This window comes from Panicum virgatum, chromosome 5K (genome assembly GCF_016808335.1).
Source record: "Panicum virgatum strain AP13 chromosome 5K, P.virgatum_v5, whole genome shotgun sequence".
In the NCBI taxonomy this organism is placed as follows: Eukaryota; Viridiplantae; Streptophyta; class Magnoliopsida; order Poales; family Poaceae; genus Panicum; species Panicum virgatum.
The window spans coordinates 49536937-49558137 of record NC_053140.1 but is presented as its reverse complement, the minus strand read 5'-3'; the positions used below and the strand labels follow the sequence as shown (position 1 = coordinate 49558137).

General features: G+C 45.0%; 3 protein-coding genes across 3 annotated transcripts; all 3 read left to right on the top strand.

Moving 5' to 3' along the window:
- The first annotated feature begins 391 nt into the window (after positions 1-391).
- Positions 392-4556, top strand: LOC120708157 (deoxycytidylate deaminase-like). The gene is made up of 9 exons (XM_039993279.1): positions 392-752; positions 848-923; positions 1630-1669; positions 2206-2264; positions 2479-2516; positions 3198-3261; positions 3352-3405; positions 3906-4007; positions 4089-4556. Exons 1-9 carry the CDS (start codon positions 556-558, stop codon positions 4143-4145), a joined length of 687 nt encoding a protein of 228 aa, XP_039849213.1. The 5' UTR covers positions 392-555; the 3' UTR covers positions 4146-4556.
- Positions 4557-4792: 236 nt separating this feature from the next.
- Positions 4793-11041, top strand: LOC120710187 (pentatricopeptide repeat-containing protein At5g48910-like). The gene is made up of 8 exons (XM_039995841.1): positions 4793-6256; positions 7518-7826; positions 7922-8159; positions 8237-8427; positions 8649-8884; positions 9367-9610; positions 9698-9805; positions 10667-11041. Exons 1-8 carry the CDS (start codon positions 4808-4810, stop codon positions 10793-10795), a joined length of 2904 nt encoding a protein of 967 aa, XP_039851775.1. The 5' UTR covers positions 4793-4807; the 3' UTR covers positions 10796-11041.
- A 5611-nt stretch (positions 11042-16652) lies between these two features.
- Positions 16653-20137, top strand: LOC120708156 (formamidase-like). Its single transcript, XM_039993278.1, has 7 exons — positions 16653-16955; positions 17051-17288; positions 17409-17599; positions 17839-18074; positions 18629-18872; positions 18958-19065; positions 19851-20137. The coding sequence occupies exons 1-7, from the start codon at positions 16737-16739 to the stop codon at positions 19983-19985; spliced, it is 1371 nt and encodes a 456-aa protein (XP_039849212.1). The 5' UTR covers positions 16653-16736; the 3' UTR covers positions 19986-20137.
- The last annotated feature ends 1064 nt before the right edge of the window (positions 20138-21201 follow it).

The following is a 21201-nucleotide window of genomic DNA, read 5'->3' as shown; positions in this document are numbered from 1 at the left end:
ACATCATCGTGCATTGACACAAGCTTTTAAGGGCAATTTCGGGTGCGTTTGGATCTTAGGCTAGGACCAGTCTAAACCTTGCCTGGCTAAACGTAACCAAACACCACAAACGAGCAAGCCTTTGCCTAGTTCAAATGAGCTAGACTCTGCTAAAAAAAATCCAAACGCACCCTCATATCTCGCCTCTATACATAAAATAATTATTTTAATGATCAGGATGTGTTGTGGATAATTACTGTAGTTAAATAAAATACCCTCGAAGGCGCAAAACGAAAATTGAGTGTGCCATGTGGCCAATTGCCTTATTTCAGAATTGATGAAGGGTATTCGCCGCAAAATTTGCCTTCAAAATATCCCAACAATGGAACCGCCAACGTGGCATTCGTGATCTTTTTTCTTTCGCGCGGGAACAGGGGAGGAAGGCAGAAGGAGCCCCAAAGTTTCCCGCGTTTCATCGCCCCAAACCAGCCTCCCGCCTCCGAAATCTGAATCCAGCCAGTGTCGCCGCCGCACCCACACCACCGGTGCTCGCCCCTTCTCCACCGCTCGAGCGCGATGGCGTCGACGAGGGATCTAGCCATAGCCTCTATCTCAGCTGCGGCCGGCGCCGTTGCTGCCGCCGCAGCTCTGCGCTTCCTGTCTTGCTGCAGGACATCCTCCGTCAGGCCCCAGAACATGTCCCTCGCCGCCAACGGGTCCGCCCCCGAGCGACCGCGGGGCCAGTCCCCCTTCGATCCCGCCAAGAGGGAAGGGTTCGTCCCCGCTGTCCTGCCCTCGTTGGTGGTCCGTAGCTGAGTTCAGCTTCTCTTAAGTATCCTGTGCGGATTCATGGCGTTTGTTTTTGCAGGTATATCTCCTGGGACGACTACTTCATGGCGATCGCCTTCCTTTCGGCTGAGCGGTCCAAGGATCCTAACAGGCAGGTAAAGTACATTTGTGTTGGGCTTAAAAAAATCGTGAAAGCATCAAAGCTGTTTGTGCAAATTCCTTATTGACGCTGGAACATGCACATGCGTATATCTCTTGTTACTTGAGATAGGTAATGCAGGTAGAGGTAGGATTAGGAAGGAATGCCTGCCTGATCAAGTGTTCAAGTTCTATCGAGTATCGACCTTAGATTTTATCACACTGCTGACAGAGGCTCACTTGGAAGTTCTTATCCCCACGCTTAATGCTATCTGCTAGGTAGTATTTATTCTGCTTATTGGATGATGTTTTTTTATCCTTTGCAACTCATGATGAATAAAAAGAATATCAGATTAACAATGACAATTTTTTTATTCTATTGTGAAGCATTACAGTGTTGTAGTGAACAATACAATAAATCTTCAAAGCTTAAAGCCTTTGAAATGCTTCAAATTTTGTAATAAGAAAGCACTTTGATAGGCTTCATGTGTACTTTATGCAACAATACCACAATAAATTTATTACTCCATTATAGCCTCAATGTTAAAATATGTCACTTTCTGCTCGGTTTGTCGTAAATGGAAGAGTGGGATGATGATTTTTTTGACATCCTTTGTATATTCATGAAATATATGTCTTATGGCAGGTTATGCAATTTTTTTTGTTTATTTACGTATATCATGATCAAATTATGAATTGATTATGTGCCATCCATGTCATCAGGTTGGAGCATGCTTGGTTAGCCAAGAGGGAATAATCCTAGGTGAGGATGAAGCTGCAGAATTCTTTGTACGCAGTTGAAAAACCAATTTTTTTTATAGACAATAATGAGTACGCTGATATATTGTGACTATGATACCGTGTATAAGCATATCCCTATTTCTTGGTACTGAGCATTTGTTTATGTATAAATTTGTTCATGACAGTGCCTGGTGTATTGGAGCCATTATGTGTTGAGAAATAGTGAAATACTGACATGTGAATATTCCCGTGATTACCTTTGATGCTTTTGTCCCAGCTTTGCTATTCCAATATATTTCCAAGAGTTGTCTGCAATTGATTCAGGAATAATGGATCACTAAATAATTCTGATAATTAACATGACGTTTGTGGTATCTTTTCAGTTGTAAATTGATAAAGCCTATCTTGGCTTAGGACAATATGCAGCTTAGTTCATAAACTTGTTCTGTTTGCTGTACTTTCTGTGATGGACCTATTGTAATGAATATAGTTGTCATGCCAACTTCTTCAAAGCTGCATATTGACTTTGATAATGTAACTCAGCTCTTGTCTGACCAGGAATTGGCTACAACGGCTTCCCTAGAGGTTGTTCGGATGACAAACTTCCTTGGGCAAAGGTACATTTTCTCTTATCTGAAGTTCTATTTTGAATCTATTAGCGTTGGGGTTCATTGAATAAGAAGTGGTAGCAGATTACTTCATAATCTAGTCAAATACCATGTGCCATTTTCAAAAGGCATTCACAGATTCACTCTCGCTTTAAATAAAATTGCATCTTTTACATATGATGAAACAAGCAATACTATTTTGCCAACTCCTTTTCTATTTCAGAAATCTGCAAATGGAGATCCACTAGAGACAAAATTTCCGTAAGTAATGAATTTCTCCCATCATTCCTAGTGTCATTACCATCCTTATTTTTTTGATTGATACACACCAATGTTTTCTGGACTTATAGGGACAGCACAGTACAGACAAAATATTGTACATTTATTTATTACTGTGTGAAGTGTGATTTTAACCAAACTATTCATTGATCTTGATCCTAAGTGCATAAAAATTGCCTGCCTCAATTCTAATTTGAATTTTGATGGGTAGCTGAATTATGTGTAAATGTATACTTGTATTTTGTTTTCGTGATCAATGCACAATAAATGACTGATGAAAACTAGTCATGAAACAGCCATAGCATGGTGAGGATGACTTCAGCTCCTTGCTCCTCCAACGCATGAAACTCGCCAGGCAGTAGCCCACAATTAACCTCAGAAACAATATAGCCGCATTACTGCTTGTAGATTCATCAACTGTCATACTTTGTTGCCAATTTTTGATTGAGTTGTTGTCCATGAATATGTGCTTGCTGTTTCTTTATCGGTTCCACCCTCAGTTTCGTTGCCTTACGTTGCCAGATTATTCTGTATTTGATCATGGGTTTTATGTTGTTTAATTCTCATGACGAGGGAGACAAAGTCTTATACTCAAAGAGTTTCCAGTAGCAGCGCTATATGCTAAATTCTCACTGACTATATATAATTTTGTTATCCTGGCAGCTATGTTGTTCATGCTGAAGTTAATGCAATTCTAAATACAAACCATGCTTCAGCGGCTGGACAGGTTTGGTCGTTTCGGTCTCCAATATCAGATACATTTCATTCAACTGTTATAGAAGCCTTACTGTTTTTATGTGTTTCTTTTCTGTAACAGAAATTATATGTCACCATGTTCCCATGCAATGAATGCGCCAAGATTATCATTCAGGTTTGTCTCTTTGCAGGATCACATGATGTTAGGGTTGCAGCTTATTGTGACACAGTTAAATTTACCCCCACACTGGCATATATGTTGACATTCATTCTGTTTTCAAGATGTATCCGCAAGTTTCTTACTATGCATGCTGCACGTATTTACCTAGGATTGACGTGCGCTTTTGCCTTTGCATACCTTACTGAAATATTGAGAACTTCCCCTACTAACGTTTGGTTGCTCAATTTAAGAAACTTAAGCCCCTGTTAAAGCTTTTTTTTTTAACTGAACCCCTGTTAAAGCTTGACTTTGCTCAAATTAAGCAAGGTTGCATACACACTGCAGTTCAACAAATTACTAGTTTGACGTACACATGGTTGTTTAGTTCGATTCCCCATTCAGCCATTCTCCTTCCACTAAATGTCTACAAAAAAGACAGTCATCACAAATTAACTTGTTCGTGTAATTCTAATACTTATTGTTTTAGTTCTAATAGCATGTTGACTTTCTTACAGTCAGGCGTATCCGAGGTCATCTATTTTGTCGAGAAAAGGATCAACAATTCAGCTCATGTTTATGTCGCCTCTCACAAGTTGTTATCGATGGCTGGTGTCAAGGTGCACAAAACCTTCTTAGTTTGAGTAGTAGCTGATGTTGGCATGTATCAGAAAGCATAAACACTTATGAACCTTCTGCAGGTCAGGAAGCATCAGCCCCAGATGACGCAAATACCGATCAAGTTCCAGGAGCCGTGAAGCTGGTACTCGTGAACGAATAAATGGTGCAAGATCTCTGTTGATCGTGTCACAGGTGACAAGTGACCCTGCCAGCCTCAGCATTCTCAGCTGGCATGCAGGGTCAGACCACTTCCTTGCCCTTCAGGGATGAGCTGTTGTAACTTGTAAAATCATAAGCTTGAAATCGTACCGGTAATGTATAGGCATTTCAAATTTCCTTTCTGATACCAGACACTCCTGTCATGTCGTGTGGCCGTTGTGTTGCCCTATTGTTTGAAAGAAGATCCTCTTCATCAATTCTAGGTGTCCCACGGTGACACATGACAAGTCACCGCAGATGTGTAGGGGTGCTTTTGCTCTGCAGTTTGCATTGTAAAAAACACAAATTTTTACGACAGAAATCATGATTGTTTGACTTTTTTATCTTAAGTTTGACCATTTGTCTTATTCAAAAAAATTATGCACACATTGTCAAATTTAAGTAGATCTTATATTGATAAAGCAATCCATAATAAAAAAATATTTTGTATAAATTTTTGAATAAGATGAGTGACCAAATTTAAGATAAAAGTCAAAAGGAGGGAGTAGCAACCAAACCGACCGCGCCCTCACTCCAGAGGTTTCAAAAGCCATTGCGCGAGCCGAAAGCCACGCGCCCCATCGCAGTCCAGCACGGCGTCATGGCGGAGCCCGCCGGCCTGCCGCCGCCGCTCCGCCCGTCCAGCGCGCCGTCTCCACCGGCCGTCGCGCGCGCGCTGCACGCGATCAACACCTGCACCTCCCCCGCGGCCCTCGGGCCTATGCGCGGCGGCATCCTCCGCGACCCCGCGCTCCTCCGCAGCACGACCGTCGTCTCCGCCTTTTTCCTCGCCTGCGGCCGCCTCCGCAGCCTCGACCCCGCGCTCGCCCTCTTCGCCTCGCTCCCGCGCCCCCACGTCTTCGTCTTCAACTCACTCCTCCGCTCCCTGCCCCCGGCCCCTGCCTGCTCGCCGCTCCCGCTCTTCCGCCGCTTCCTCGGCCTCGGCGTCCGCCCCAACCGCTACACCTTCCCGCTCATCCTCACCTCCCTCTTCTCGCTCCGAGACCTCACGGTCGTGCACTCCCAGGTGGCCAAGTCCGGCTTCGCGCGCGGCGCCCACGTCCAGAATGTCCTTCTTGCGCGCTACGCGGCCTGCGACCCCGTCCTGGCGCACGCCGAGAAGCTGTTCGACGAAATGCCATGTCCGGACGTGGTCGCGTGGACGACGGTGATCACCGCGTACAGGAACCGTGGCCGCAGCTTCCAGGCTCTGTCCGCCTTCCGGCGGATGTCTGCTGCTTCTGTTGCCCCCAACCGCGTGACCATGGTTTCTGCGCTTGGTGCCTGTGCGGCACATGGTGCCATCAACACCGGCGTCTGGATCCATCGGTACGTGCAGAAGCAGGGATGGGAACTGGACGTGGTATTAGGCACCGCGCTTGTTGACATGTACGGGAAGTGTGGACACATTGCAGAAGGAGTACGTGTGTTCTCTGAAATGGCCGAGAGGAATGTCTATACTTGGAACTCTATCATTGGGGCACTTGCTCTGGCACAGGATGGAGAAACAGCTCTGCAATGGTTCTTCCAGATGGAAGCTGATGGTGTACGACCAGATGCCGTCACACTGATTTGTGTTCTCTGTGCATGTGCGCATGCTGGGTTTGTTGATATTGGGAAGAAAATATTTAACTTAATTGTTCAAGGTAAGTATGGATTTCGACCTGGGATCAAGCACTTTGGATGCATGGTTGACCTTCTTAGCCGCTCTGGACACCTGGATGATGCCTTCAGGCTTGTTGAGACAATGCCATCACAGCCAAATGCTGCCATCTGGGGCTTGCTATTGCGTGGTTGCAAGGCCCATGGTGACGCAGTATTGAGTGAACATGTGACAATGCGGCTGGTAGAGCTGGAGCCTGAGAATGCATCACATTATGTGCTGCTAGCCAACTTGTATGCTGGGACAGGGAGGTGGCTGGAGGCAGAAGAGGTCTTGAAGTGGATGAAGAAAAAAGGATTGGTAAAGGATGCTGGCTGGAGCCTTAAGATGTTAGAGGACAGCTCAAGCACATATATAAGTGATGGAGATTTGATGGAATGCGCACTCTGAGGAATATTGGATGGTCAGTTAACCTGTACAGTACTCTGTAGATAAGCATGCTCTTTCTTTCACTCTGAACCAGTGTTGTCTTGGAAAGTGAAATTATAAACAGACGCTGCTCGGATTACTACAATGACCTCTCAAGGGTGTCATGTAGTGTGTGAAGAAAAAGGGATTTGGAGCCTTGGGATGTTAGAGGACAGGTCAACGAAACATACAAGTGATGAAAATTTGATGGAGTTCTCTTTGTGACTCAGTTAATCTGTTCCATGTAGAAGCACACCCCTACTGTCACTTCCAGTTAGATCACTGATGTTTCAAACTGGAGTACGAATTTTATGACATGTAAAAGGTTAGTAAGGTGAACAGCTTTGGTGATAGTACATGTAATTAAGTGTTGTCGTAGAAACATGGTAATTTTGGGGGAAATCAAATTAGTCTTTTGCTCTCACCTATGCAATTCTTCATTCTTTCCAAGTTCTAACAGCAATATGCTAGATACAGATTTGGACCAATAATACTCTGTTAAATGTATTTCCTACACCCAGTTAAAAACTTGTGTTCCTTCTCGCAAAAAAGAGAGAGAAAAACTTGTGTTCCTACGGCTCTCTGCTCAAATAGTTTATCCTGGAATAGGAAAGTTTTGCAGCACTGTCCATCGCTCTTAAATGGTTACAATTAGCTTGCTGACGAATATAAAATTCTAGCTACCTACTAGCAAGTTTAGATTTTGTGCTAAAGATGACACCATTGAATCATCCCTGCTTCTATGGTCTTGGTCAGTTTAGCAGGAAGGCAAACTTTGGTTTATTGACAGGCCCTACTGGCTAGTGTTGTGGACTTGTGGTCTTGTGGGGATGGAGTTTCAGTTTGTGTTAGAATATTGCCTAAAAGACGCTAACTTTGTGCATCAGTAGCATAAGTGTTGCCTGTTCTGGTCTGAAGAAAAAACAAATGAATAAGACAACCCAAGTTGGTAGGTACTTGGTACTGCTGTGGAACAAGAAAATATCTACCATCCTAGCTCTTCATGGTCTACGGAGTAGTGCGGGACCAGAAAGAAACTTCTTATCTGATGGTGACTCAGTTATGTAAAGAAGCTCCAAACACATGATATTGTTGCCAGGTGAGTCCGTGTCATTGGTTACTTATTTAAAAATATTAACTGGATCCACTGCTCATATTGCAGTGTTCTTCCAAAGCAGATTTATGTTTGAAACCATATTTTCCTGAGATTCTTTTTCGTCTTATTGTCTTTATCTTTTAGCATGACTCATCAATATGTATATCTTACCATCATAAAGGTGCACAAAGCTTCCAACTGGGCGAAGCTCTTGAGGAGATACTGTTACGAAACATGGCTCCTCTGACTCCAAGAGTGGTAGTGCCCATAGATGTGAAAAAGCAGCCATGGGAGCAAAAGATTCCTCTCCATAACCGCTGGCATCCAGATATCCCTCCTGTTGCTGATGTAACTGAAGGAGAATTGTTCCGCGTTGAGATGGTTGATTGGACTGGAGGGCGGGTTAGGGATGACAACTCTGCAGATGATATCAAATTCCTTGATCTCACAATTGTAAGTTTACATTTTGCTACAGTTGGAGATCTTATTTGGTTTTACTTTATTATACTGCTTTCATGGTGAGAAGAACTGACTAAAGAAATCTACAGACTCATTATCTTAGTGGGCCCCTAAGAATAGTTGATTCTGAAGGGCTTCCAGCTTCACCTGGTGATCTTCTTGCAGTAGAGATCTGCAACCTTGGTCCACTTCCTGGTGATGAGTGGGGTTATACTGCAATATTTGAAATGGAGAATGGAGGTGGATTCTTAACTGACCACTTTCCTAGCGCAAGAAAGGCCATTTGGTATTTTGAAGGAATTTATGCATATTCCCCTCAGATACCAGGTTAAGTTTCTTCTTATTGCTGGGTGTGAAGGTTTGCAGTTTTGGATCTGCCACTAATTCTGTTTTCTGTGTTCCAGGTGTTCGTTTTCCAGGATTAACTCATCCTGGTATAGTAGGAACTGCACCATCTGTTGAACTTCTTAATATATGGAATGAAAGGGAGAAAAAGTTGGCTGAGACAAGTCCAGAGACTCTTAAAGTGTGTGAAGTTCTACACCAAAGGCCCCTTGCTAATTTACCGACCCCTGAGAACTGCTTACTTGGAAAGGCATGATGAACCACCTCTACCTCCACTAATGGTGTCGCTTCAAGATTTATGTTTTCAAACTGCAAATGGTCGAATCGCATCTGTATGATTAATTTTTTTTTGTGACCTATGGCACCAGTAAAGCAGTTCTATATGCAGATATTGTCTAGCAGATCTAAATTATGTCTTGCTACCTGTTGGTTTGTAAGTGCCATGCTCATAATTAATACAATGTTGTTCAGATTCAGAAAGAGACAGCTGTATGGCACAAAGTGGCGAATGAAGCAGCCAGAACTATTCCTGGAAGGGAGAATGGTGGGAATTGTGACATAAAGAATCTAAGCAGAGGTTCCAAAGTTTATCTACCAGTATTTGTTGAAGGAGCAAATCTTAGTACTGGTGATATGCACTTCTCCCAGGGCGATGGTGAAGTGTCATTTTGTGGTGCAATTGAAATGAGCGGATTCCTTGAGCTCAAGTAATAAATTTTGTCCTTATTCACACTTCAAAACTACTCGTTACATTATGTTTCATAAACATGTCTGACATCTTATATTCATCCAGTGGACCTCTAATGATGGAAACAAACAACCAATTGCGTCAAATCAGAATATCAGATCCACTAGTGTAGGAAAATTTCATATTATTAGATTCCGTCATTTTTTTAGTACCATTAGTACACTAGCAAGAGTCATCTTCATAGATGCTTGCACATGGGACTTCTCAGATAGCTCATGATTTCTAGTTCATATATTGTAGCATAGTGAATTATTTTTTGGGATAAAACTCACTCCACTAGTTTTTTGCGATGTGGCCTGTTCTGAACCCTACAGCCGATGCAAATTAATGCAGCTGGATGCAATGACTGTGTCAGTTTGATAAATAGAATCTGTCTATGCAAACTCACGTTCCCTTGCAAGCTTCTCAGAATTAACAGAATCTCTCTTGTATTCTTTATAGGTGTGAGATCATAAGAGGTGGGATGAAAGAATACTTGACCCCAGTTGGTCCAACACCACTACATGTGAATCCTATCTTTGAGATAGGTCCTGTCGAGCCACGTTTCTCAGAGTGGTTAGTATTTGAGGGCATCAGTGTGGATGAGTCTGGGAAGCAGCATTTCCTTGACGCATCAGTTGCCTACAAACGTGCAGTTCTGAATGCCATCGAGTACCTTTCCAAATTTGGGTACTCCAAGGAGCAGGTAGGCAGTAGGGTAGCTAACTGTTATCTTGAAGTATCATGGCAGGTGAATATTATCTTAACATCGGGGATTGGGGATTTTATACAGGTATATCTCTTACTATCATGCTGTCCATGTGAGGGTAGGATATCCGGAATAGTAGATTCTCCTAATGCAGTGGCAACTCTTGCCATTCCTACAGCAATATTCGACCAGGTTTGCCTTCAACAGACTAACACCAATTTCCTCTCCTAAAATTTAATAGATTAGTTAAACTAATCAATTTATATATGATGACTTATGCCTTTTGTCTGATGTTGGATCTAAGTAGTTAACATGAGCTGCTGGTACTATATGTGTTATTAGAGAGAGAGAAAAAAGGTAGTACTTGTGCGGTCAATGGTTCATGATTCATGAGTAGGCTGTACTAATCACAGCAGGTCAATGTTGATGCCGATGAGATTAAATTTTGTAATAAACATCAGGTCACTGATGTGTTCCAAATTACTTCTTGAAGTGGGAGCTGCACTGGTCTCAAAAAAAAGTGGGAGGTGCACTGGATTGATTATTCAGTATGAGTAGATTTGTATTACTTTTACACATTTTGTTGAAAGTAGATCATGTGAATAAAGCCTGACAGCACTTGGCTAGTGCCTCAGTGGCATGTATCACCAAATTATTTCTTATATTGTAGTCAGTAATACAAGAGACTCAAACATTCTAAAACAAACTTGCTCCTGACAGTTGCTGCTAAGATCAAACTAGAACTACCTATAAATATTACTTCCTGGATATTACATGAAGCAGTCACAGTAGGCAGAAAACATATCATTTTCAGTAAGGATCAGACCAGATTTCCTTACTACTTCAACATTGAACTTTACCTTCTCTACTCGTTAGCAAAAGTAGCCAAGTATATACAATGAGTCTGCTGATAGCATTACTTTATTTTTAAAGTTCCAAGGGTTTAATAGTAACAAGGAAGTCAAGAGAGTATATTCTTCCATCATGGGCATTCTTCTACATTAATACTTTTGTTTAAAACTAACATGCATAATATTTCAATTGCTATTGTAGGATATAAGGCCAAAACACCTGAGAGGGAGACCAGGACCAAAATTGATAAGACTTCCAGATCTTCTGAGCTGCTCAACTGATGGACACCTTCCTGTCATCCAAGACCAAAGTGGTAGAAGTGAACCCTAGAGATGAATATGATCTAGAAATTGATGAGTATCCTTCTACTTATACATATAAATAATCATCTTTATTGTTCCAACCTGCAAGAATTAATCATCTATGTATGTGGCCTGGAATCCAGAATGTAGATCTTTAATTTGTCAGGCAATCATCATGTATGAGGATAGAGACACCCGAGTGCTGCCATATTTTCTATATTGCTACAAAGTTGTGCTATGAGTAATGTAAGTAAATTAATTTCGCTCTCTCAAAGTTTTCTTATTTAGGGTGGTGATTCACGTCAAAGTCACTAAAGGAGAGTGGTACTACGATCCCTGTGGCCAGCAAAAGTAGTAATACCATGTCATCCCTTGAATGAATGATATAACAGATTTACCTAACTTGTAAGATTCACTTTGTTAGATATTAGACCAACTTGTAACAGTTTCAGATAGAGGCCCCAAGTTGGATGGATGGATTCTGTCGGTACCCTGTAGCAGGGATACCCACTCCTACTGTAGTAAGGCAGGACTCGCGTAGTCATCCATAATTACGCCCTAAAGGGCGGAGCAGCCGGGCCCCAGGGGTCCGGCTCTTACCTCACCGGGCCAACGGCCCCGGACTCGTTCCCCGCTCTGGGAACGGGTCCGGTGACGCCACGTGTCCCTAAGGAGGGGAAGCTCTACGCCAACGGCCGAGGGCTCGGACCCCCCCCCCCCCATATAGGTCCGGGATCTCCCCGCGTCCGTCCGGACCTCCCACGCGCGTAGAACCAATATACCGCCGGGGCGGGGTCCGGGGGCGCCACATGTCCCGCAGGCGTAGGCGCGGGCGCGAGTCTTCCAGCGGAAGACTCGCCCACCCACCGCATTCAATGTGGGTGGTTGAGGCGTGCTCTACCGCCGCGGCACGCGGGGCAGCTTTTGTCAGGCCTCACTGTAGACCGCATATTACCGAGGTACACAATGCAGCCGCATGCGCCGCATCTGCGCAGAGCCCGTCTGCCGCATTAAATGGATACGATGACACGGCACCCTTTCATCATACCGCCTACGCCGCAAGCTACACGGCCCGTTCAACTACGCGGCAGGCTACGGCAAGCTACGCCGCAAGTTACGCCCTGGCGCCGTTTCGACAAGACAGGGCATGGCTATGCCGGACGGAAGATTCCCACGGGCAAAGCAAGGAAATCCAGGAATAAGGTCTCAGTCGCCTACAACGCCATAATGTCTGTACAGTATGTTATTTTATACTACGTCGCTGGGCCCATCTGTCGGGGACCCAACGGCTATGTACACTCCTCCCTTGAGATATAAAAGGGAGGAGTACGTAAAGCCAGGCCAAGCAAAGCCAGACACAACACAAGCTCGGATTCACTCCGAACAATCCCGTTCTCAACCTCTTGAGACCATAAGCAATACAACACACAGTGGACGTAGGGTATTACGCTCCGGCGGCCCGAACCACTCTAAACCTGTTGTGTTCATCGTGTTCTTGCATCTAGATTGGACTAATCCTAGCTACCCCCGAGGACTCACCCTCTGGGTTTAGGCGGGTGCACTACACCACCCGGCTGTGGGTTTGCACACCACGACATTTGGCGCGTCAGATAGGGGGCTGCTTGGCTTTCGCTTGATCATCGGCTCGGCATCACCATGTTTCAGATGGCGAGCGCCCGGGGGCCAGAACTCGCGCGGCAAGCGCCCGCGTCAGCAGGATGGCGACAGCAGGTCATGCTCTCCCAGCTCGTCATCAAGCAGGTTTGGGGGGGAGCACAGCTTCAACAAATCCTAGCTCGCAGCATACCTCACTCATGTGACGAAGCCCGCTCCGGCGGAAAGCCGACTCCGGTCGCACCAAGCCCGCTCCGGCGGAAAGCCGACTCCGGTCGCACCAAGCCCACTCTGGCAGAAAGCCCACTCCCGTCGCACTAAGCCGACTCTGGTGGCTCTCTCCGACGTTAAGCCGACTCCGGTCGCACCCCCGACTCTACATCTCTGTAAGTCCTATCCTTAGAGGCCCAGCGGGGAATAAAGCATTTTCCTTTGTAACTAGGTAGTACTTCCGTGTGGTCCAATCCGATGAGCCTCCCCCGTGGAGGGGTCCGGACCTCTGCGAACCAGGTTCAGGGAAGCGTACTCACCCTCCGGGGAGGTCCTGAGCCATGTAGCGCATAGCCTGGTTCTGTACCCTAAGCCTGCATGCTCTACCTCCCTAGGGCGAGTACCGTAGTACCTAAGACTGGGGGCCCGGAGGTCCGGACAGCTCTGGCCTCATAAACTCGTGTTCTGGCTTACATCGCACATCTCATGTACATCTAGTTATAAAGGAAAAGTTTATTCTCAGTTCGCCTCTAAGGATGTTACATTCCAATTTCAATCTACGCATTCTATTTGCGCTAACCCCCACGTGGCTTCTTACTCTTGTGCGGTCATTGTGGTCCGAATTGAGTTGGCTAGCTAGTGACTTAGCTCGAGACCCCTCATGTAAGAGAGGGGTTCGGACCCCTGCGAACCTGCAGGTTCAGGGAAGCGCACTCATTCTCCGGGGAGGTCCGGAGCCGTGTAGCCGCTTAGCCTGATTCCGTACCCTAAGCCTGCACGCACCACCTCATGTGAATGAGTGCCGTAGTACCTAGGATTGGGAACCTGGATGTCCGGACTTTCTCTTAACCTAAAGGCCGCCCCCTTGAGCTCCGTTCACTGAGCCTAGCTGTCTATCTCAAAGGATCACAGCCAACAGGATTTGGGACCCGTGGGCACGCTACTAAGCATCTACCTTGAGTCATGTGCAGGTCCAAACGTGATGATGCAGCAGGTGACCCAAAGGATGGACGACGCAGGACAAGACCCTTGCGGCGCGCACCGCTGGGCGCCAGAAGCAGCCAAGTTGCTCACAGTAGTGCCCCCCACCTGCGGGTTCGTTGCCTCTCCCGAGGCGGGCCCGGGGGTCTCTGTTGGTGCAACTGGGGTACCCACTCCTACCGTGCCAAGACTCGCGTAGTTATCCGTAACTACGCCCTAAGGAGCTGAGCAGCCGGACCCCTGGGGTCCGACTCCATCTCACCGGACCAACGGTCCCGGACCCGCTTCCCGCTCGGGGACGGGTCCGATGTCACCACGTGTCCCAGAGGTGGAAATGCTCAGCACCTGTGGCCGCGGACCCGGACCCCCGCAGGTGGGTTCGGGACCTCCACGTGTCATCCGGACTCCCGCATATGGGTCCGGGACCTCCACGTGACTATCCGGACCCCCGTGAGCTCTCGGCTCAGCTAGCTGCTCGGGAGGGGTCCGAAGCCGCTATATGTCACGTAGACGCGGGCGCAAGCCTTCCGCTGGAAGCTCCCTCACCCACCCGCATTAAGTGCGAGTGGTTGAGGTGTGCTCTGCTGCCGCTGGGCACGGGGCAGCTTTTGTCAGTCCACACTGTGGATCGCCAGTTACCGAGGCGGCTCATCAGTTACCAAGGCAAGCATTAAAGACTCAGCGCCGCGCGCATGGGCGACGAGTCATGATGACCAGCTACTAACTGGAGCAACAGTGCACGCTGCTACAGCGGACTGAGTCAGTAGTTCGGCGCTTCATCATGACCTCGACGCGCGGCTCCAGAGGCTAGACTCTACTCCGACAGGACAGCTCAAGACCATCCCCGGTCAGAAGCTACGCACGGAAGCCGACGACAAGATCTCCGGATCTGTAGCATTTAAGGCTCCGCTGTGTACAATATCAAATATATCGCCGGGCCCACCTGTCGGGGCCCCGCTCAGTGTACGTGCTCCCCTTGGACATATAAAAGGAAGAGCACGCCCGCTAGAACACAGGTTCACACAGACACAAGGTTCACACGGACACGAGGTTCCATAAGTTTTCACACATGCAGAGACAGGCATAGCTCCTCCCCCAGCTTGCACACAAGCTCAGGCAATACATCACACAGTGGACGTAGGGTATTACGCTCCGGCGGTCCGAACCACTCTAAATCCTTGTGTGCTTTCGTGTTCTTGCGCCTCTAGATCGAGCATTCCTTAACTACCCCCAAGCACATCCTACACTTAGGATTAGGCGGGTGCACTCCGCCACTTGGCTGTGGTTTTCCTCACCACGACAGATTCAGGTAGGTTTCGGTTTATGGAGAGGGAGGGAGAGTAGATATGTTTTAATAATGTTTGATTGATTCCTAAAAACATAATTATCATGCGTAGTCTAGCACACCACTATAAAAATGGATTGCATTGGAGTATTTAGTAGAAAGGGTAGAGGAAGAAAGAATTCAGGTGAGGGGTTTGGGGTGGCTTTCTTGCTCGGATGGTGTCTACCTAACGAGTGTCATACACTCGCTCCAAACATACACATGCAAACATAAGCAGGGAAGGCCTATTATGACAATGGACCAATAATGACGTTATCGAGTCTTTTTTATGCTGATGCTACCAACTTACAATTACAAATACACATCATTCCCACTCAATAAATAACATCACACACAAGCATGTAGCTAGCACTTTAGTAACCATGATCTAATATGAAAGAACCAGGCTGCTGGCAGGAGTGAAGAGTTGTGACATGTTCAATTTTCTGCTTTGCACTCAAGAAACCAAGATGCACTGTATAAAGAGATGTATGGTGACTGGTATTAATGGACTGTGCTCTTGAGAAGCATTGAATGGTTAGCGCATTCGGTACCTGGCAGAAAAACATGCCCTTCGTTTCACTCCGAGGCGAGTCAGATCACTCATACTGTCTTGAGAACTGGAATTATAGACCTCCTTGGACTCCTAAAATGGCCTCTGGAGGCTGAAGAGGACCTAAAGTGGGCGAAGAAATTGAGTTCGACAAAGAATGCTGAGTGTAGCCTTAGGGCGATGTTAGAACATGTGACAGGTCAGAAATTTGAGTTATAGATATTTGATGGAATGTGCATTGTGATTCGGTCTGATATGTAGAGAGCACACCCTTCCTTTCCCTACCAACTAGATCACAATGTTAGGAAGTTGAGAGCACAAACTTTATGACATGTAAAAAGACTAGTAAGATGAAGCAGCTTTGGTGATAGCATGGGTAATTAAGTGTTAAAATGCTTATTTTTTTGTGGAAACCAATTGAGTCTCTAACACTCGTTCTGTACCAGCAAATCACCGAATAGAGATTTGGATTAATAGTATTTTGTGAACTGTATTTTGTATACGCTAGTGAAATTTTTATTCCCTCTGTTGCAATGGCAACAATTATATCCTGTAATGGGAAAGTTATACGTACTGCCCATAACTCCTAAAAGTGAAATACTAATGTAGTTTGCTGCATTATTACTTCTTAACCCTGCTTCTTGCAACAAATATAAAATTTCTACGTACCTACTGGCTTGCTGCAGATATTCTTAAAAGAAGCCAGCTTCAAATTCTCCCTGCGTCTATTGTCCAGTTTAGCAGGAAGGCAAACTTTGTTTGGTAACAACCCCTAGTGTTGTGGGGGAATGGACATTCAAGTTATGTTGGAATATTGCCAAAGACAAAACGTGCACCAGTACCTAAGTGTTGCATGTTCCGTCCGGGAGGTGAAGCAGAGGATGGGCAGCCAGCCTGTGGAAAACACAAATGAATAAGACAAGCCAAGTTGGTTGGTACTGCTATTGTACAAGAAAATATCTCAGCATCATCTTAACTCTGGATAGTCTATAGGAATGGGCGGGACCAGCAAGAAACTTCTTACCTGATAGTGACTCGGCTATCTAAAGCATCTCCCATCACAAAGAATATTATTTTTTTCAAGAATAATACACAGGCGTATTATTGCATTAAGAAGAAATTAAATAGAGTTTCCCGAGGGGAAGTTTGTTTGAAAAATGTTTTGTTGGGATTCCTTTTTACCTTCTTGTTTTTACATGGGAACAGTCTCATCAACATGCATATCCATTTATAAAGGTGCAAAAAGCTTCCAGAGGGTAGAAGCTCTTGAGAATACTGTAACGAAACATGGCTCCTCTTACCCCAAGATTGGTAGTGCCCATAGACGTGAAGAAGCACCCATGGGAGCAAAAGGTCCCTCTCCATAACCGCTGGCATCCAGATATCCCTCCTGTTGCTGATGTAACTGAAGGGGAATTTTTCCGTATTGAGATGGTCGACTGGAGTGGAGGACGGGTCAAGGATGATAACTCTGCAGATGATATGAAATCCATGGACTTCACAATTGTGAGTTTGTATTTTTCTTCTGGAGATGTCATTTGATTTTTCCTTTTGGTCCAGTGCTTTCATTGCGAGCCAAACTGACTACAGATGTTCCACAGGCTCATTATCTTAGTGGGCCGCTAAGAATAGTCGATTCTGACGGGGTTCCAGCTTCACCTGGTGATCTTCTAGCAGTAGAGATCTGCAATCTTGGACCACTTCCTGGCGATGAGTGGGGTTATACTGCAATACTCGAAAGGGAGAATGGTGGTGGATTCTTAACTGACCACTTCCCTAGTGCGAGAAAAGCCATTTGGTATTTCGAAGGAATTTATGCATACTCCCCTCAGATACCAGGTAAAGTTTCTTGTTGTACCCACCAGAGCTCTTGCCGGTTGCTTTTTAAGAAAAGGTTTTTGCTGGGAATAAAGCTTTCCAGTTTTGGATCCTTCGGTAATTCCGTTTTGTGTATACCAGGTGTTCGTTTTCCAGGATTAACTCATCCTGGTGTAGTGGGAACTGCACCATCAGTTGAACTTCTTAATATATGGAATGAAAGGGAGAAAAGATTGGCTGAGACAAACCAAGATACTCTTAAACTGTGTGAAGTTCTACACCAGAGGCCCCTTGCTCATTTACCGACCGCAGAGAACTGCTTACTTGGGAAGGCATGGTCAAAATTTTCACTTTATTGCCTAGGATTAAATGTAAAATTGTTTGCATTACCTACAACAAATTGAGGGTTTGCAACCACCCAATACCATTGTTTTTCACTTTGAGAAGGGCATATAAGCCTACAACTCAAGTAAAGAGTTCTATTTGCATATATTAGCTAGCAGATCTAGAGTACATCTTTGTACTTGTTTGATTGAAGTGCCATGTTTGTAATGAACACAATGTGATGCAGATCCGAGAAGGGACTGCTGAATGGCACAAAATTGCAAACGAAGCAGCTAGAACTATTCCTGGAAGAGAGAATGGTGGGAATTGTGACATAAAGAATCTAAGCAGAGGTTCAAAAGTTTATCTACCAGTATTTGTCGAAGGAGCAAATCTTAGTACTGGTGATATGCACTTCTCCCAGGGAGATGGTGAAATTTCATTGTGTGGGGCAATTGAAATGAGCGGATTCCTTGAGCTGAGGTTATAATTTTTTTCCTTATTTACATTTCAATACTACATGTTTTTTTATTTTTTATCAATGCGTCTGACAGTCTAGATGATCACTAAGGATGGAGCCAAACAGCCAATTGCATCAAATTGGATCCACCAGTGTTGGAAAATGTTTTATTATGAGACTAGCACCATCCATCTTTGTAGCTTATTGCAAATGACTATCAGATAGCGCATTGCAGAATATGAATTAGTCAATTTATAGGATACAGAGGCTTCTTATTGTGAGATTTTTCCATATTGTGTTTCATACTTTCATGGCATTGCTGTAGTTGATGCTTTGGATCATATAAGCATTGTAAATTATTTGTTGAGATCAAACTCAATCTGTCTGTAGCGTAATCAATAATTTCTGAACCACATTGGTAACACATTTTCAACATTTCTGGTCCTGATGAGAATGTGTCAGTTGGATAAATAAAATCCGGATGGTCAATAGTTGGATAAATAAAATCCGGATGGTCAATTCTTTTTCCGTTGCATGCTTCTCAACAGTTCTCTCTTGACTCATGTCCTCTGTATAGGTGTGAGATCATAAGAGGTGGGATGAAGGAATACTTAACCCCAGTTGGTCCAACACCACTTCACGTGAATCCTATCTTTGAGATAGGTCCTGTTGAGCCACGTTTCTCAGAGTGGTTAGTGTTTGAGGGCATCAGCGTCGATGAGTCTGGGAAGCAGCATTTCCTTGATGCATCAGTTGCCTACAAACGTGCAGTTCTGAATGCCATTGAGTACCTTTCCAAATTTGGGTACTCCAAGGAGCAGGTAGGCAGTAGGGTAACTAACTATTATCTTATCATGCATGCTGAATAATAGTATTTTAACACCAGGGATTGGGGATTTGATACAGGCATATCTTTTACTTTCGTGCTGCCCTTGCGAGGGTAGGATATCTGGAATAGTAGACTCTCCTAACGCAGTGACAACTCTTGCCATCCCTACAGCAATATTTGACCAGGTCTGTTTACTGTTTACCGTTATATTGCCAGCACAATTTTCTTTGGTCTGTTTACTGTTATACTCATTGAATTTGTTGTTGTTTATTTTAACTGTTCATTAATAGATTACTTAAATATTTTTTTAGATTGTGACTCGTTCGTTTGGTCTGATGTTGGATCTAAGTATATATCCAACATAAGCTGCTGGTTCTATATATGTTATCTGAAGAAACAAAAGTTACTGTGCAAATTCATGAGTAGGCTGAACAAACCACCACAAGTAAATGTTGAACTGTTGATGCTGATAGGATCGACTTGGGACATTTGATATATGCCAAGTTACTCCTTGCAGCTTAACTGGGCAAGAAGGTTGGTTCGATAAGAGTAGTATTACTTTGTCCATTTTATAGAAAATAGATAGCCTGATCACACTTGGTCGGGGCATGCATCACCAAATTATTTCTTGTAAACTGCTCACAATAATAATAAAATAAACTCAAAACATTCTAGAATACACATTTCCCATGACAGTTATTGTTAAGGTCAAATTGGAAAAACAACTTGGTAGTTTTTAAATATTTGTTCCAAAAGTTTACACGAAGAGGTCACAGTAACCAGGTGAGACATTACTTTTGGTACATCCAGGTCAAATTTGCTTGCTTTGGCATTAAACTCAGCATGTTCCTGCTTATTTTTAGTCCTTTGGCAATTATGTTTCCTACATAGTTGTTCTGTTTTTTTTTAAAAAAATAAGAATACTTTTCTTTTTAAATTTCAGTGCTTAACACTTCAATTTCTAACATAGGATATAAAACCAAAACGCTTGAGCGAGAGACCACTTCCAGGACCAAAATTGAGAAGGCTTCCGGATCTTCTGAGCTGCTCAAACAATGGACAACTTCCTGTGACCCAAGGCCAAAGTGGCACTAGAGCGCCCTAGTGATAATGCGATCTAGAAACTGATGCAATGCATTTACCTGTGGATACAAATAAATCATCTGTGTGCGTAGCCTGGAATAAGAAACGCAGATCTTTAATTTGTCAGGCAATCATCATGTGTGAGAGTGAGAGCAAGTTTTTTGCTTTTCGTAATTGGGAGCTAAGGTCCTCGCTGTGACTGGATGTGCGGCTGGTTCTTTCTCTGGACGGATGTCTGAAACCGTCAGCTGATGGTTCCTGAGTGATATGTTGGAGAACTGCATTGGTCCGTTTTACCGGTGAGACCAGGGAATGACGCCCTTAATATAATAAACTCTAATGCCCACATGGTCCCTCGTTTTGCAAGCAAATGTAAGGGCTCAAGATTTTGAACTAATAAATCTAAGGGCTGGGCACTAAAAGGGCTGGGCTCTAATCTTATACAATTTTGAGCTAAATAATTTAAGAACCTTGTTGGGCTGTGAAGAGCCCAATAGGGCCAATGACCCATTACCACCCCTAAATAATGTAGCAAGATCATGCTGTCCTCTGTGTATGAAAGATGTACCATGTTGAGCTAACTTGTAAGATCCCCTATCCCATAGTATTAATTGTCAAACAGTCAATCCAAGCAGTGTCATTAGCTCCCCTAACAAAAGCAACAAACATACACATGCAAACATAAGCAGGTAGGAGTACCTTTTTTTTCGAGCAACATAATTAAGCAGGTACTTCGAGAAGGCCTATTATGATGGCACCATATCCTATGGAAACCAGGATCCTTGTGCAAACTTTGGAAACTCCAACAGAGACCACTGGATCCCCATCCGAGGGCACCGGACAGATCTGTGGTACATTTTCACTTAGGCGCCCGCCCTCACCCCACCGGTGCCTGGTTTTTTTCGCATCCCCCCTCCATTCCGTTCCGTCACGCGCTGGTGGAGCCTCCGTTTCGTCTCCCCCAGATCTGAGACCCCTGCCGCTTGATGTCAAGGTGAGCGAGCACTCATCCGCCCCACAGCGCCGCCGCGCCCTCCCAGAGCGCCGCCGCCCTCCACCGCCTCGCCTCTGTTCCGTGCGGGATGGCCAACAGCACCGCCGGCTCCACCAGCGTTGCCTCCCTCGGGTCTCCGCCGCCTCCCTTGGGTCGCCGCCGGCTCCACCAGCGCCGCCTCCCTCGAGTCGCAAGGGTCGCCGCCGCCATCGTCGCAAGGCCATGGAGCAGCCCGACAGTGCCG

Coding starts and splice junctions, on each gene's coding strand:
- LOC120708157 (XM_039993279.1), top strand. CDS start 556: ATGGCGTCGACGAGGGATCTAGCCATAGCCTCTATCTCAGCTGCGGCC. Junction 2,517..3,197: donor CCACTAGAGACAAAATTTCC/GTAAGTAATGAA, acceptor TTATCCTGGCAG/CTATGTTGTTCATGCTGAAG. Junction 3,262..3,351: donor ATGCTTCAGCGGCTGGACAG/GTTTGGTCGTTT, acceptor TTTCTGTAACAG/AAATTATATGTCACCATGTT.
- LOC120710187 (XM_039995841.1), top strand. CDS start 4,808: ATGGCGGAGCCCGCCGGCCTGCCGCCGCCGCTCCGCCCGTCCAGCGCG. Junction 6,257..7,517: donor ATTTGATGGAATGCGCACTC/TGAGGAATATTG, acceptor TTTATCTTTTAG/CATGACTCATCAATATGTAT. Junction 9,806..10,666: donor CTACAGCAATATTCGACCAG/GTTTGCCTTCAA, acceptor TTGCTATTGTAG/GATATAAGGCCAAAACACCT.
- LOC120708156 (XM_039993278.1), top strand. CDS start 16,737: ATGGCTCCTCTTACCCCAAGATTGGTAGTGCCCATAGACGTGAAGAAG. Junction 17,289..17,408: donor ATACTCCCCTCAGATACCAG/GTAAAGTTTCTT, acceptor TGTGTATACCAG/GTGTTCGTTTTCCAGGATTA. Junction 18,075..18,628: donor AGCGGATTCCTTGAGCTGAG/GTTATAATTTTT, acceptor TCCTCTGTATAG/GTGTGAGATCATAAGAGGTG.